At 36.3% G+C, this 16,845-nt stretch overlaps 1 protein-coding gene and 1 long non-coding RNA gene across 4 annotated transcripts in view; one reads left to right on the top strand and one right to left on the bottom strand.

The window, feature by feature from the left end:
* Nucleotides 1–16,845, top strand: part of fah (fumarylacetoacetate hydrolase (fumarylacetoacetase)) — a 46,790-nt gene that overhangs the window by 21,732 nt on the left and 8,213 nt on the right. For all 3 annotated transcript variants that reach the window (XM_073906176.1, XM_021477397.3, NM_199601.1), the window contains 2 exon segments: nt 7,759–7,889; nt 16,224–16,299. In XM_073906176.1, the coding sequence (XP_073762277.1) occupies nt 7,759–7,889; nt 16,224–16,299 (207 nt within the window).
* On the bottom strand, nt 4,360–7,874 carry LOC141375305 (uncharacterized). The gene is made up of 2 exons (XR_012383139.1): nt 5,686–7,874; nt 4,360–5,505 (listed from the first exon to the last, which is right to left on the bottom strand). It is a non-coding gene; the product is annotated as an uncharacterized lncRNA (long non-coding RNA).

The following is a 16,845-nucleotide window of genomic DNA, read 5'->3' on the forward strand; positions in this document are numbered from 1 at the left end:
TGGATAAATCATTGCATAAATAAATACATAAATAAAAAATAATTATTAAATATCAATAAAGAAAATTAATTAAAAAAAATATAATTAATAAAGGTCTGAATAAATAAATCAATACATGAAAAAATAAATAAGTAAATAAATGCATGAATAAGTAAATAAATAAATGCATAAATAAATAAATTAATGCATAAACGCATAAATTAATGTACCAATCTTCATTTTAAGTTCTATTAACATAAAGCAGTCATTATTTGAAATATGTACAATGCTTTTAAATCAGAATCAGCTTTAAAATTAATTTCGAAGGTCTCCTGTTAATACATTTTCATTGTCATTAATGTGCTTTATATTTTATTTACACTGGATTTTATACACCAGAATATTCCTTAAAAAATCTCAAAGCATTTATTTTTTAACTATTTCAAAAGAATAATGTTTTCCACTTATCTTTTAGTCTGAAAAAACAAACTCTGAAATATTACTGTGAACACTAACCACTGTGTTACTTTGCCTTTAAGCTTATACTGTGAAGGTTATTTAACCAATCAAAAAAGTCTGGCATTCTGAGTCTGACATGTTGTGATTTAGCGGTGTTTCCCGGTCAGGCAAGTGAAGCATTTCTGAGCAGCACCCACTGTTAACTCTTTTGATTATTTCTCTTTCTAAGGCTGTATTGGCTCCTTCTTGCACACTAAACACATTGTGTTTTTATGAGCCTTCGAGCAGACGTAGGAAATGAGGAACACTTTAAGTGCGAGAAAGCAAAGAGGGATGCTTGGTGAAGTCTGTATGCCAGGCTACATCCAACAATACAACATCTGCTGTGTTTTGGAGCAGAGTTTTTTTATGCTGCAAAATATCAGATATAAAGTATTTGAAAGCCTAAATCATCAAAAATAACAATATTTTTATTTACTTTTCCACTTTTTCTGTGTTGTACAATATTTATAAATATTTTGCACATACATCTGTCTGCTCTGTTGCAAAGAATTTGAAAACTTTGAATTAAATATTTTAAATTATAACGATTATTATATTACAAATACACAGCATTTTGCCCAGTGTAATATATAATATCATAAATTTGCCATTGTTGCACACTAATAATAATAATAATAATAATTTATTCAAATTAAAATCTAATTTATATATATATATATATATATATATATATATATATATATATATATATATATATATATATATATATATATATATATATATATATATATAATATAGTTGAAGTCAGAATTATTAGCCCCCCCGAATTACTAGACTGCTTGTTTATTTTTTCCCCAATTTCTGTTTAACGGAGAGCAGATTTTTTCAACACATTTCTATACATAATAATTTTAATTACTCATTTCTAATCACTGATTTATTTTTTCTTTGCTATGATGACAGTAAATAATATTTCACTAGATATTTTTCAAGACACTTCTATACAGCTTAAAGTGACATTTAAAGGCCTAACTAGGTTAATTAGGTTAACTAGGCAGGTTAGGGTAATTAGGCAAGTTATTGTATATCTATGGTTTGCTCGTTAGGTTATCGAGGAAAAATTTAGCCTAAAGGGGCTAATAATTTTGTCCCTAAAATGGTGTTTAAAAAATTAAAACTGCATTTGTTCTAGCCGAAATAAAACAAATAAGAATTTTTCCAAAAGCAAAAATATTATCAGACATACTGTGAAAATTTCCTTGCTCTGTTAAACATCGTTTGGAAAATATTTTAAAAAGAAGAACAAAATTCAAAGGGGGCTAATAATAAATACATAGCAATACCTTTTTAAATTTGGTTTCACACTAATAAATTAATAAGTATATAAATAAATAAACAAATTAATTCATTAAATGTGGTATTACTATGAGGGCTTCGGCAGAATTTTGGCATGTACTGAATAAACTCTTCAGAAAACTAATTATAATTTATACATTGATGTTAATTTAAATTACCCACATTTGTTGTATTTAAACAGAAACAACAACAAACAAGCAAACAAACAAACAGACAAACAAATTCAATAAAATTTAATTCCGCTTTATTTGTATAGCGCTTTTACGATGTAGATTGTGTCAAAGCAGCTTCACATAAATGGTCATAGTAACTGGATCAGGGTAGTTCAGTTTTTAGTGTTTAAGTTCAGTTCAGTTTAGCTCAGTTCAGTGTGATTTAATCATTACTGAGAGTTCAAACACTGAAGAGCAAATTCATCGATGCGTAGCTCTACCTATCCTGAACTATGCAAGCCAGAGGCGACAGCGGAGAGGGAAAAAAACTTCACCTGATAGGAGTGAAGAAAAAAAAACCTTGAGAGAACCAGACTCAGTTGGGCACGACCATTTTAATAACAAACCAAACAAACCAAAAACAACCTACAAAGTTGTTTTTACAAAGTCCATCCAGGGGAACTTATCGTTTGATGAATATTTGAGTGTGAAGCAATGATTCCCGTTGTTTCCTATTTACCATGTTGTTGATCAGGGTCAAATCTGGGGAAATGAAGTCCATCCAACCAGGGCCCAACTGAGGCCCTTTTGCTTTATTGTGGCAAAAGTCATAGTTGATGGTCTGTTATTCATCTGAACTACATTTGCCATCACGCTCTGCAGTCTCACACCTGTTTCAGTTCACCTTTTGATTACACACAGCTCTTAACTATGAGGACTGATCATACGCATTGTTTAAACCCTTCAGTCACTCTAGTCCATTGCTGAGTATTGTTATGCTGTAATTAAACATTACTAAGAGTTTTTCCCTTGTATTGTCCCTTTGTTTGTTGACTATTTTATGATTGCTTGACCCCTTTGCCTGTTATATTGTTCACTCTTTGGATTATCTTTGTATTCATGCCTGACAACAGTAATAAAGCTGCGTTTGGATCCTACCGCCAGTTCATAACTTAAAATTAAGCGTGACCAACATTTTGAATCCAAAGTTCGATCCTCTCTATAAGTGGAGATTCTCAATTGTCAGAAACGCAGCGTGACTTTTGCCGAGATTCTGTCAGAGTTATGCAGAGGTTTGATATCTATATGCGAGATGAGCTCCAGAGTATATATTTGCTGACTGGAACAGATACCAGAAACTGTCTGCATTTCTGCAGAGCAATGGCATCTTGATGGCATTTATTAGTGTCTCCTTGGCATCGTTTCTAAAGCAGCAAGAAATCCTCTGATGCATCAGTCTGGATAGGGTTTGTCAATTTCAGATACGAAGGCATTGGAAGCACAATGAATAAATAAAGAAATGTGACTGGTAAAGAATATCAATGCTGTGAGGCTGCAGACTTTATGAACGCTTGCGGTTTCAAATTCAATAATCTTGCCTAATGTGACTGAATTTATTTATCCGGATGAATGCTTTATCAGACTTATGTTGGCTTGGAAAATTGATTATATGGCACAGTATTTATTATGGTGAAATGTGAGAATTCTTGCTGTAGCAAATAATTCCTACATCAAATTTGGTGAGTAAATAGGCAACTTATTAGGGTTATTTGTACCACACAAGCCATTTCACAGCCACAGCCATATCACCCTGCAGCGCAAGACCGGTTACTCACTGAAGCTAAGCAGGGCTGAGCCTGGTCAGTACCTGGATGGGAGACCACATGGGAACACTAGGTTGCTGTTGGAAGTGGTGTTAGAGAGGCCAGCAGGGGGCGCTCAACCTGCGGTCTGTGTGAGTCCTAATGCCCCAGTAAAAGTGAAGGGGACACTATACTGTCAGTGGGCGCCGTCTTTCGGATGAAACGTTAAAACGAGGTCCTGACTCTCTGTGGTCATTAAAAATTCCACGGCATTTCTCGTGAAAGAGCAGGGGTGTAACCCCGGTGTCCTGGCCAAAGTCCCTCTATCGGCCCTTACGATCATGGCCTCCCAATCATCGCCTTCCACCGAATTGGCTCTATCACTGTCTCTCCACTCCACCAATAGCTGGTGTGTGGTAAGCGCACTGGCGCCGTTGTCCTGTGGCAGCTGTCGCATCATCCAAGTGGATGCTGCACACTGGTGGTGGTGTGGAGAGACCCCCCTCATGATTGTAATGCGCTTTGGGTGTATGGCCATACACAATAAATGCGCTATATAAATACACATTACATTTAAAAGATTTTAAGAAGATAAGATTAACAGTACTGCGCTAAAGTTTTAGGCCAACATTACATTTGTTGTTTTACATTTACATTTAGTCATTTAGCAGACGCTTTTATCCAAAGCGACTTACAAATGAGGACAAGGAAGCAATTAACACAACTAAGAGCAACAATGAATAAGTGCTATAGGCAAGTTTCAGGTCTGTAAAGTCTAAGAAGGAAAGTATTAGTAGTATTAGTATTTTTTTTTTTTTTTTTGGGTACAGTTAGTGTGATATTCAGAGAGGCATTTGCAGATTAGGAAGTGAAGTGGAGACTAAATAGTTGAGTTTTTAGTCGTTTCTTGAAAATAGCGAGTGACTCTGCTGTTCTGATGCAGTGAGGGAGTTCATTCCACCAACTGGGCAGATTGAGCGTGAGCGTTCGCGAAAGTGATTTCTTCCCTCTTTGGGATGGAACCACGAGGCGACGTTCATTCACAGAACGCAAGTTTCTGGAGGGCACATAGATCTGCAGAAGTGAGAGCAGATAAGAAGGAGCAAGGCCAGAAGTCACTTTGTTGGCAAACATCAGAGCTTTGAATTTGATGCGAGCAGCAACTGGCAGCCAGTGCAAACGGAGTAGCAGCGGAGTGACATGTGCTCGTTTAGGTTCATTGAAGACCACTCGTGCTGCTGCGTTCTGGAGCAGTTGAAGAGGCTTGATAGAGTTAGCTGGAAGCCCCGCTAGTAAAGAGTTGAGTTTTACTGATGGTATAATGTTTATTTGTGACCCTTTACCACCAAACCATAGTGTCAAGTCATAAGAGACTTTTTGACTTTTTTTTATTGATATCTATACACGATGAATAAATGATTTTTTAGCTCATGTATAGTTTGTTAAATTAGCTTAGAGTTTGAATTATTTGGGATTAATTGTTTAAGACACATGAAACACAATGTTGGAAAGAGACTGTCCTCGTTCGAGCTGCATTTCTACCAGTGCTGTTAGCAATATTGGATGATTTGATGGAATTATGGATGTTGAAAAGTACAGATAGGTTTTAATTAATCATGCCATTCCTTCTGGAAAGGACTACAGGGTAATAGTTTTCCTTTACAGCATAAAAATGATTTACTATTTGCAGTAAAATCCTACTTGGAGAAAAAAAAAACTCCTGATGAAACACAAACAGTAATGAAATGGCATCCATGGGGTCCAAACCTGAATATTGTAGAGGCTGCATGAAATCACTTGGACAGAAAAAAATAATTATACTCTAAACCTAAACAAGAACTATGGTAAGTGATAGAGATCCGCTAATTACTTTGAAATCCTATTTAGAGAAAGAAAAAAGCTGATGAAACACAGTCATGAAATGGCCTTCACATGGTCCAGACCTGAACATTATAGAGGCTGCATGAGATCACCTGGATAGAAAAAATATATATGAGATGCTAAACTTAAAGAAGAACTCTGGAAAGCTTTTATAATCGGATAATTGCTGTGAAGTCCTATTTAGAGAGAAAACTGCTGATGAAACACAGACAGTCATGAAATGGCCTTCACAGAGTCCTGACCTGAATATTATAGAGGCTGCATGAGATCACCTGGACAGAAAAATAAATATATGAGAATGTAAACCTAAAGAAGAACTTGGGAAAGTTTTAATGATCCGGCTAATTGCTATGAAGTCCTATTTAGAGAAAGAAAACGGCGGATGAATCACAGACAGTCCTGAAATGGTCTCCACAGGGTCCAGACCTGAATATTATAGATGATGAGATCAGCTGGACAGAATATTATAGAATATTATGAGATTAGCTGGACAGAAAAATAAATATATGAGAATGTAAACCTAAAGAAAAGCTCTGGGAAGTGTTAAAAGGAGCCTGATATTACATTGCACATTATTTCAGAAAATGTTAAGACCATTAAAACAAAACAGGAAAGCCACATAGATTTACAGCCACAACCATAGACTTTTGCTCACTATTTAATATATTACAAAATTAATGGTTCGTAAACACTGACCAGGACAACTAGTGTCTAGGAATGGTGGTCAAATTGAATAATATATTTGGGATCTGAAATGGTTCCAGTTTAGGGCTTCACAATGTATTACAAAAGTATTGTTTTTGCGATAATAGTATATGGAGCATTCGTATCGCAGACATGTGTGATGCATATAATAATAACGTGCGAACAGTACTTTTGCAATCTATTGTGCTTTCTGCTTCATGCTTTATTTTAATTTGACCAAACAGATAGGGCCTTGCGATGTTTAGCCCCGCCTATATACACTAATGGGTGGAGTCATGACTAGCGAGGAAAATGACAACAGCCGATCAGAGTCAGAATATCTGCTGAGATTTTTACTCATTCATAGTGTTTTAAAGACTAAATATTTACACATTGACACCGTTTTTTGGTCTGAATTAAAATTAAGATCTGAAAAATATATTTTACCTATTTATTTTATTATCATTAAATTTAAGTTAATAAAGTAGCATTTTTCTAGGGGAAATGTTATATCATAAGAAATATAGTTTTCGCAAAACTCAACAACATTCGTTCATTCAATCATTTTCCTTTGGCTTAATCTCTATTTCTATGGTCACCACAGCAGAATGAACCGCCAACCTTTATGCTTTTTATGTCTCAATTATGTCTGTCTGAGGCTGTGGCTAACATGCTTAACCACACCCCTCCAACTGTCAATGTGGACAACAAGCAGAAGTGGTGAGGAGGACAAGTCTGTTAGGTTGTAATAAGTCTCCCCGAACCCGTTCTTTATGCCAACTTTTCTACATCCGATCATCTCGCAGAAGAAAAAAACAAGCCACACCCACTGTTTTCTCTTTTAATATTCCTTTTCTTTAGTAACTGCATCACAATACGAAATAAATTGTTGCAGCTTTCGGTTCATGCAGACTTTAACAAAAGTGAAGTAGAAGTTCATCTTCTGTGGAGGCGGGGCTTATCCACCCTATTACATCGTAAAGTAGACCATTCAGTTTCATGTCTTTTTGGCAGACTGCCTTCAAAAGAGTAACAACACAGGGTTTTTTTTTAGTTTTGGAGATTCAAAACAAACAGGATTTATATACAGTACTGTGACCTTGTTTATGTCAAAAGATCAACACAGTTTTGTTTTCTTATTTCATGACTCCTTCAAAATTGTGTAATAGGGCTAAGTTATTTATTGATAATTATTGTTGTTTAATCACCCAGACCTATTCTGAAATGTATTGGAACACAGTCCCGAGAACTGATTTGCTTGGTGAATATTTGGACATTTTATATGCAGCAGCTAATTGAATTTGGTCAGGGAAGAGGAAATATCTCAGTTAATGATCCATCCATGCACAGCTTCAAAAGCAGAGACGATAAAGTTTAAAGAGAAGACAGTCAGAACTTTGTGTGCTGGATCATTTCACTACTGTTCTGGGGAAAAAAATGAACGTGTCAATGCGTCAAATTCCTCAGGAGACTCACTTTTCTTCAGCATAGTCTCTGATTTATCAGGGTTCCCACTGACTTGCCACAGTGGAATGAACCACCAATTACTCTAGCATATGTTTTATTTATTTGTTTCATGCTGTTTTTAGCCACATACTGTACTACTCTCTAAGAGTGCATGATCTCTACAGTTCACTTACTGTACTGTGTCTTTGTTGCAGCTCGGGACATCCAGGCTTGGGAATATGTCCCATTAGGTCCATTCCTGGGTAAGAATTTTGGGACCACCATCTCACCCTGGGTCGTTCCTATGGAGGCTCTGATGCCCTTTGTTGAGCCCAATCCTGTACAGGTAAGCTTGGGCAGTTCTAAGTGTATTGGCCCGTTTCCAGTGATACAGTACGGTACGGTTTGGTTCGATACGCTTTCATGACCGTTTCAACTGTCAAAAGGTAACTAAAAGTGAACCATACCGTACCACTTTTTGACAAAGGGTTCCTAGCAGGTACCAAAAGGCGCAGCTAAACGCTATTGGATTAAAGAGATACGTCACTCACTCCTGAAACAAGCCAGGAGAATAAAATCAAAGAAACCGCCATTTTTAAAAACACAGCCGAGACTTTACATTACACTTTAATAATATATACATATAATAACGAGCCATGGTCGACTCGAGCTCAAACAAACCTAGAACAAAAGGCCACAAAACCAAGAAGAACAAAATCTGCAGTGTCCTGTTGATGTTTTACGAGGCCGTCTAAGAGTGAGAGCGATTTCACTTTCTCCAGAGAGCTCGCGATCGCGTCTATATTTGATATAACAAACTTCTCGAGCTGATAATAATAATGTGCGCGTGATTATTGAAGCGCTTCTGCATCCGATCCCTTCAGAAACGAACAAACGTGAGAGTGAAGCATGACAAAACAAAGGAGCGAATGATTCTTTCAGCAACAAAAGATGAACAAACTGCCATGTTTAACTATCATCATCACCTTTTGGACTATTATGGACTTGAGAATGACAGAAATACTCTCTAACAGAGGTTACATGTGCTGGGGAAGATTAAAGATACAGATGAGAGGTTTGCACTGACTGTGGGCTATATGTTGCGTGTTGTTTTTGAACCCAGATAAGGACTAAATGAATGCTGTGTGTTGTTTTTTCTGTAATTGGTAACATATCGGAGACTGTAAGGGGTCTGTATATGTTCATATATGTTCATTTATAACAATAATTGTAATTTTTAAATGCAGACGTTTGCGTAGGCTATTTTTATTATTGATCTGCAGCTATAATCAAATCATATTCATAGAAAGATTAGTAATGAACATGTATACACAAGTATTTATGTGTATGAAGCATTTGTTTTGTGAGAAGTGCTTCTCATATGATATGTGAACGACGTGTACAGCTTTACTTTGACATCTCTTTGAGCGAGAATGACATTTAAATGGAGTGTTATCATATTATTCGCCTGTCGCTTATGGGCTTCCAGTTTTAGGTTTAGAGCAGGTGTTTTCAAATTGTGAGGCGCGCCTCCCCTGGGGGGCGCCAGAGCATGTCAGGGGAGGCGCGGGAAAAAATATTATATAATAAAAATATAATTATTAAGTTTAATTATTGTATGTATTTTTTATTATATTTAAACGTTTTAATTAAACAAAGCTAAAAAATTATGCGTCAAAAATAAGAAAACCTTTTTACCCAGAAGGCCATAGCTGTGAATTCGCTTCTGTTTGGCAAGTCCGCCAATACTTGTATATTCCTGCTAATACAATGGATCGGTTTCTGAGACCCCCACGATTCAAAGCCTTCAAGTTCAGGGCTTAAACCCAAAAGACGACGATATGATGATCAGTATTTGAGTTTAGGATTTACGTGGACAGGACCAGCTGGTGAACCACGGCCTTTGTGTGGTTTGTCAAGATATTTTGGCTAATGATAGCATGAGACCCGCTAAACTTCGACTGTTTTGACTGGGATGGACAGTTCTTGGATCTGTTCTATTCATATTGAACCATCATCCTAGTTTTAAAAACGTTATATTAAAATACTTGTTAATACTCTGTAAATAATTGCACTTTCATGCAAATGATGATAAAAGTGAGTTATTCCCGTGAGATATATATATATGTGTGCGTGCGTGCGTGCGTGCGTGCGTGCGTGCGTGCGTGCGTGCGTGCGTGCGTGCGTGCGTGTGTGTGTGTGTGTGTGTGTGCGCGTGTGTTTGGGAGGAGGGGGGCGCCAATGGATAAGTTGTGTCAAAAGGGAGGCCCACTGTCTTAGACTTTGAAAAACCCTGGTTTAGAGGTTTAGGTTTAGGGCTCGGCAGTGTTTTAGTTTCCGTTGCTTTTTTTTAATATACATTAGTGATTTGATAATGGCTTGTTCTAAAAAGCTTTTGTTATATGCGGATGATAGTGGAGGGAGGGAATTCATTGAAAACAAAATAAGTAAACAAATTAAGAAAGTCTCTGAATGGTTTTGCCTTTTATAATTGTCCTTGCGTTTGGGTAAAACTGAATTTATTTTATTTGGTTCAGCTGTGAAACTTAGAAAATGTGTCAGGACAGAGATAAAAGTAGGGGATCAAATTATTACTCTAAAATAGGATGTGAACAATTTAGGTTGCGTTTTAGATAGTAATTTGACAGGTGAAAAGATGGCTGTTATAGTCCATTCAAAAATTTGTTCTAAAATTAAGTTTTTAGCAAGACAGGCAGAGCTACTAGATACTCAAACTTAAAAAAATTTAGCTAGTGCAATAGTGCAGCCATACTTTGACTATGCTGCTGCTTTTTGGTACAGCGGTAGTTCTAAAAAAATTACAAAATAAATTGCAGACGGCCCAAAATAAGTTGTGTAGAATTGTTGTGAAAGAACCTCCACTGACACATTTAAATAATGAACATTATAGTCAGTAATTTTTATATAAGTTGAGAATAGACTAACATTTTTAAAATCAGTGATGGTTTTTAAGATTTTAAAGAAAATGGTCACAAAATATTGTCTCAATTATTATGTTTTAGTTAGTGAGGTACATTATCATTCTACAAGAGCGAGCAGGGATATTTACCCATATAGATTTAAGAGAGAATCAGGTAGAGATTCTTTATTGTGTATGAGCTCTACTGCTTGGAATGTTTTGTTCACGATTTTTAAAGAGACTAAAATTGAGAGTGTTTTTAGAAGGGAAATTAAAAAGTAGTTGTTTTACAGTTAAAGTTGAGGATTTTGTTGTGTTGTTGTTTGCACTCCATTTATGATTTGCTCGTTCATTTTTTAAGAATATCGAAGACCACAATGGGAATAAGCCTGTGGGTTTTTTGTGTATTTTATCCTCGACAGTTTTTAAAATATGTATGAATTAGTCTAACTGGACTTGTTTGTATATTTTTGTTTAAATTGTCAAAAAAAATCAATCAATCAGTTAACTGAAACTTTGTCATACACCACGCCCACCATTGGTACCCTTTTGGCAGTGGAAACGCAAGCCTGATAAAGGTGACCCGTACTGACCAATACCATACTGTACCACCACTTCTATTGGAAATAAAAATGACACTATAGATTCAGAAACTCATTTGCTACTGCAATTCTTTAGTGAGTTAAATATAACTTGTACAGTTTTTGTTTTAAAATGTGTCAGTAGCTGCCTGTACTGGATATTTTGTTTTTACCAGCTTATCCCAAGATAATATTTTATCACCCGTGTCATTTTTCACTAAAGATTTTTTTTGTACTTTTTTAAAACTAGTTTAAATGATTGATTTCATTATTTGGTTAATTCTGTACATCATGTAAAAATAAAAGAAATGAGACATTGATTACAAAAGAGGGGGAAATTAAACAAACATTTTTTTTCTCGATTAACATTTATGTTTTTATGTTTTTAGTTAACTAAAATAACCCCATCTAGAACAAAAAAATGACTCCACACATTTTTTTAGGAGAGATAATTCTTGTTGCCTTTTTTTGCCCCATTGACTTCCATTATAATGACATTATTTGTTTGCAAAGCCATGACAGCATATAATCATGCATTCTTGATTGTTGCTGATTTTCCCTGTTGGGAAAGAGGTAAAATGTGTAATTTTTACTGTTGATCATCAGTTTCAGTGCAAAAAAAGCTTCGTTCCTGGCTTAAAATGATATGGTTATACAGAGTATAATGTGTGCATGAGAAAGAGAGAGAGATAGAAAGAAAGACCTTTTGTGCACTTGCCTTGATATGTTTGAGAAAATAAAAAATAAGCAGCTCAGCTCTTAGAACACACTAAACATAGTAAGTGTATTTATGCACACACACTATAATTTGTTGTTTTACTCCATAGAAGTTCATAAACAAGTCTGAAACGTTTTTGCACAGGCCTATCTAAAGGGTTAATTGTGCCAACTGATGATTGACAGTAAAAATGAAAAGTTCCCAACTGGGGAAAACACTAACATCATTATTTGGTGTCATGGCTTTGCAATCAAGAAGTTATAAAAGAAGGAAATGGGGCAAAAACAGCCACCAACATAATGAAAGGGTGGTCAATTTGAACAATACGCAAGAGTTAAACTAGTCTGTATTATGTAGACTTACATCTTAAAAGTGACAGATTTGGATTTTGTACATTGGCAAAAGCCCTTCTTCCACCAAAATGGACTGGCGTCTTTAAAAATGCTGTGTAATTATGCCTAGCTTTGGCAACAGCTCTCTGGTGCTATTACAGGCTGCCTAAATAGACTTCAGACGAAGTGCTCGATTAGCACCACGGGAATGGCCATTGCAGGCACATTATCTTAAAAAATGATGGTCTTAGTTTGAATTTATTCAGCTTTACAGTCCTGTTTCAGCTCTATGGGTTGATACTTCATCATTGCAGACGGCAGAGTGCAGACTTTGCATATAAGCGGGAAATGAGACGTGCTAAAGTTCGTTCTTTCTATGTGCAGCACTCTGACACTGTAAGCGAATGAGGCAAAAGCACATCTTTATTCTCCTTTGCGCATTCATTTGTCAGATCAGTGACATTCAATTGGTGGGTCGCCACCCAAAAAAGACCAGAAGGTCTGTTATGATGCTTCTATGCTGATGAGATTTTTATTTTTGAAGTTCTTGGTCAGCAAATGCACTTTAAAGGGCACCTATGGTGAAAAATCTACTTTTCAAGCTCTTTGGACAGACATGTGTGTAGGTATAGTGTATAGACTGTCATATTGGGGTGATATAAACACATCCAGTGCTTTTTTTTTTTTTCAATTTAACAACATAAAAACAGTGGTCTAAGTGGAGGGGTTTTGAGTCCGACCGCAACTTGACGTAGGAGTGCGGTCCCCCCGCCCACCAATATTGATTGACAGGCGCACATTACCACATCCTCAGTTTGTTGTTTCATGTCCGCCATTTTCAGGGTGAGTCAAAGCGATGTCACCCTTGCTTTATTTTTGGATGTAAGGCTCATTGGGCTCACCACAATATCAACATCCACCACATGATCGCTCTCATCGGTGCCATTGTTTATAACTTTAGGTGGGTTTGCAAACGTGTACTTTTCATTGCTTACTGTACTTAAACTTCAGCCGTTTGCATTTCCTGCGGTCAGGGCCGGAGCAAGCTAAACTGCCGCTCTAGGCAAAGGACGATCACGCCGCCCTCAAACCGAAAGTGAAAACGAAAATGACCGGTTATCAAAGTGAAGAACCCTATTCTGCCGCCCTAGGTGCGGGTATAACTGCGGACGTGGGTGGTGCGGGAGATATTCGGATGTCGCCCTCTCCATTCTGCCGCCCTATAACTGCGGATGTAGGTGGTGCGCGAGGTGTTGGGAGGCCGCCCTCTCTGCTGCCCTAGGCGCGGGTATAACTGCGGAAGCTGGTAGTGCGGGAGGTGTTCAAATGTCGCCCTCTTTATTCTGCCGCTCTAGGCGCAGATATAACTGCGGAGTGCGGATGCAGGTGGTGCGCAAGGTGTTCGGATGCCACCCTCTCTGCTGCCCTAGGCGCGGGTATAACTGCGGTCGCAGGTGGTGCGGGAGGTGTTTGGATGCCGCCCTCTCTATTCTGCCGCCCTAGACGCAGATATAACTGCGGACGCAGGTGGTGCGCGAGGTGTTGGGAGGCCGCCCTCTCTGCTGCCCTAGGCGCGGGTATAACTGCGGAAGCTGGTAGTGCGGGAGGTGTTCAAATGTTGCCCTCTTTATTCTGCCGCTCTAGGCGCAGATATAACTGCGGAGTGCGGATGCAGGTGGTGCGCGAGGTGTTCGGATGCCACCCTCTCTGCCGCCCTAGGCGCGGGTATAACTGCGGTCGCAGGTGGTGCGGGAGGTGTTTGGATGCCGCCCTCTCTATTCTGCTGCCCTAGGCGGTCGCCTAGGTCGCCTCTATGGACGCGCCGGCCCTGCCTGCGGTCACAGAAGCTCCCTGTCATCTTAACTAGGTGCAGCTGGAAAGTGCGAGCGTGTTGCCTCAAGTGCGCGTTACTCTATTTGAAATATCGAACTTGTCTTAGGCAGGTCGCACACCAGAAACTCAGCTCGGCAACGAACAGCGTTGCTCCACGTAGCGCCATGCATTTTAGAATTCTAAACATAGGTTTCTATCAGGGTACACACAGTCGGCAGCTGTCCACTGCGCCCAGCCACGACTCAGGACACTGTTCATATTTCTGCTGCACCATCTGAATAGTTTCATTTTAAATAACATGCGAATGTGCGCGTCTGGTGTGCCGTGTTGTGGCTCTGAGCAGCATATACGGTGTGTGACGCCCTTTAGATATAGCCTCAAAGTTAATTCAGTGTGCGTGGTTATTAGTCTCGGTGTACAAGCTTGGAACTTTAAACTAGCACACAGTTGGCTGTAAAACTATACAAAGACACAAATTATTTTGTATTCTCTGCTTGTTCTGTGTCCGAGTCGTACATGTACGGCTGAATGCTGGTCCTCTCACTCATGTTGCTTCTCTCTGTCTGCCTGTCTGTTGCCATACACAAAGCAGGGGAGCTCTTGGCTCTGCCCCCTTGTTAAGGTGGGCGGGAAGTCTATGTGAAGCTGCTTTCACACGATCTACATTGTAAAAGCGCTAATAAAGGTGGATTGAATCGAAGTCGAAACTGATTTTAATGTAAAGCAACACACTCCTAAAACAGCGAGCTGTTTACACCCCACCAAAATGACACTTTTAAACACATTATTATAAAACAATCTGAATTGTGTTTTAAACTGAACCTAAACTGACACACTCAGAACAACCATAATATTAATATTACATCTTTTAAAAAGGGGTAAACTAGGTGCCCTCAAAAAAAAAATCTGCTGTTTTCCGTTTATTTACAGTTGTGAACTGCATTATTGGATGTTGATCTCTGCTCTGTTGACTTTTGATGTTGAACATTCAACTCTACAGTTTAACAAAGTGACTTTTATTGACATTTTAGTAGTTTGAAATAATATGAAGGATAAGAAATGATATATAAAGAAATAAATCTGTAAAATAGCTGAAAATGTTCTGGCAGTTTTTTTGAATGTTTTTGTAGCGTGGTATACAACACCAACCCAGACAATATATCACTGCAAACTATTACAAACGTTCATAAAAGTCTGTTTTTTTCCTAACTTTTTAAGGTTAAAAGTTGTTGGAAGAAAGATTAAGATTATCTAATGGAATTCAAAAGCATAGTTAAATGGGAAAAAATAAAAACATGAATCACAAAATACGGGAGACTGCTAATTTACATATATAATTCTACAAAAAATAGCATTAATTGAATGTGTTTAATAAAAACTGAACATGTTCCAATGGCAGAATATTAAGTAAAATATGAATTAATATTCATATTAAAATATTAAATAAATTAACTAAAATAAATAAATTTAATTAATTTATAAAATAAGAGCCCTCACTTTAAAATTGGTGAATAATGCTACTAAAATATTTGCAGAATTTATTATTTTATTATGCATTTGTAAGTCAGCTAAATGAATGTAGAATAAAATTAACATAAATAATAAAATAGTTCAATAACTAATTAATATAATAGTTTAGCTTTTATGGTTTTCGGGTGAGTCACTGAAATTTCTAGGGAATAAAAGTTGCACAGAGAAATTGCAGGGGTTTGAAAAGCAAAAGACAAAAGTATGTCAAAATTATTTATCAAAATAATTCAGAAATAATGTAAAAATAAGCTACCGGTAGCCCAAATATTTACATATACTATTTTTATTAAACGTATATTTAAATTTTTCATTCAACAACAAATCTATTCAGTTTAACAGTATTCAGAAAATAATTTAAAAATATTGTGGCAATCACCACAAACAACATTTGATTTATTATAAATATGAACCCCAAATGTTTTAAAAGCATAACTAAAAAGCAAAGTCATGTGTGTTTATCGTTCAACAAATATCCAAATCTGTTACATTTCGTGCTTATTTATTTATTTATTTATTTATTTATTTTAAAGTGGCTAATTCGAATGAATTCGTACAAGTTCAGTCGTATGAAAATGTACGATTTTAAAAAGGAGGCATGGCACCCCAACCGTCATTGGGTGATGGGCAAATCGTACTAAATTGTACAAATTAGATCGCACTAGTTCAAATGAATTAGCCACTAAATCAAAAAGTTACCGTGAGATTGCGTTGAATGTGCTTGTGAAGTGTTTTTGTTTTTGCTAATGTTGTATTTTGTTATTTTCAGGACCCTGTGCCACTTCCATACTTGCGTCATGATGACCCCTACACATTCAACATCAACCTCTTTGTTAGTGTGAAAGGTGTGTCGATGTCTGTAACATCAGTCTGTTATTGTGCATACGCGCATAAAAAAAATTATTGCTTGCTAAAAGACAAATACGAGTAAAAATGTGTTATATAATAATAATAATAATAATAATAGTAATAATAATAATAAAAGGCTAATAATAATACTAATAATAATAATAGACTATTATTATTATTATTATTATTATTATTATTAGGCTAATAATAATAATAATAATAATAAAAACAATAGGCTAATAATAATAATAATAATTATTATTATAATATTAGGCTAATAATAATAATAATAATAGTTATAATAATAGGTTAATAATATTAATAGGCTAATATTAATAGGCTAATAATAATAATTATAGTAGGCAAATAATAATAATAGTAATAATTCTACTACTACTACTACTACTAATAATAATAATAATAATAGGTTAATACTACTAATAATAATTATAATAATAATAATAACAATAACAATAGGCTAATAGTAATTATAGGCTAATAATAATAATAATAATAGGCTAATATTAATAGGCTAATAATAA

This window comes from Danio rerio, chromosome 7, assembly GCF_049306965.1.
Source record: "Danio rerio strain Tuebingen ecotype United States chromosome 7, GRCz12tu, whole genome shotgun sequence".
Lineage (NCBI taxonomy): Eukaryota > Metazoa > Chordata > Actinopteri > Cypriniformes > Danionidae > Danio > Danio rerio.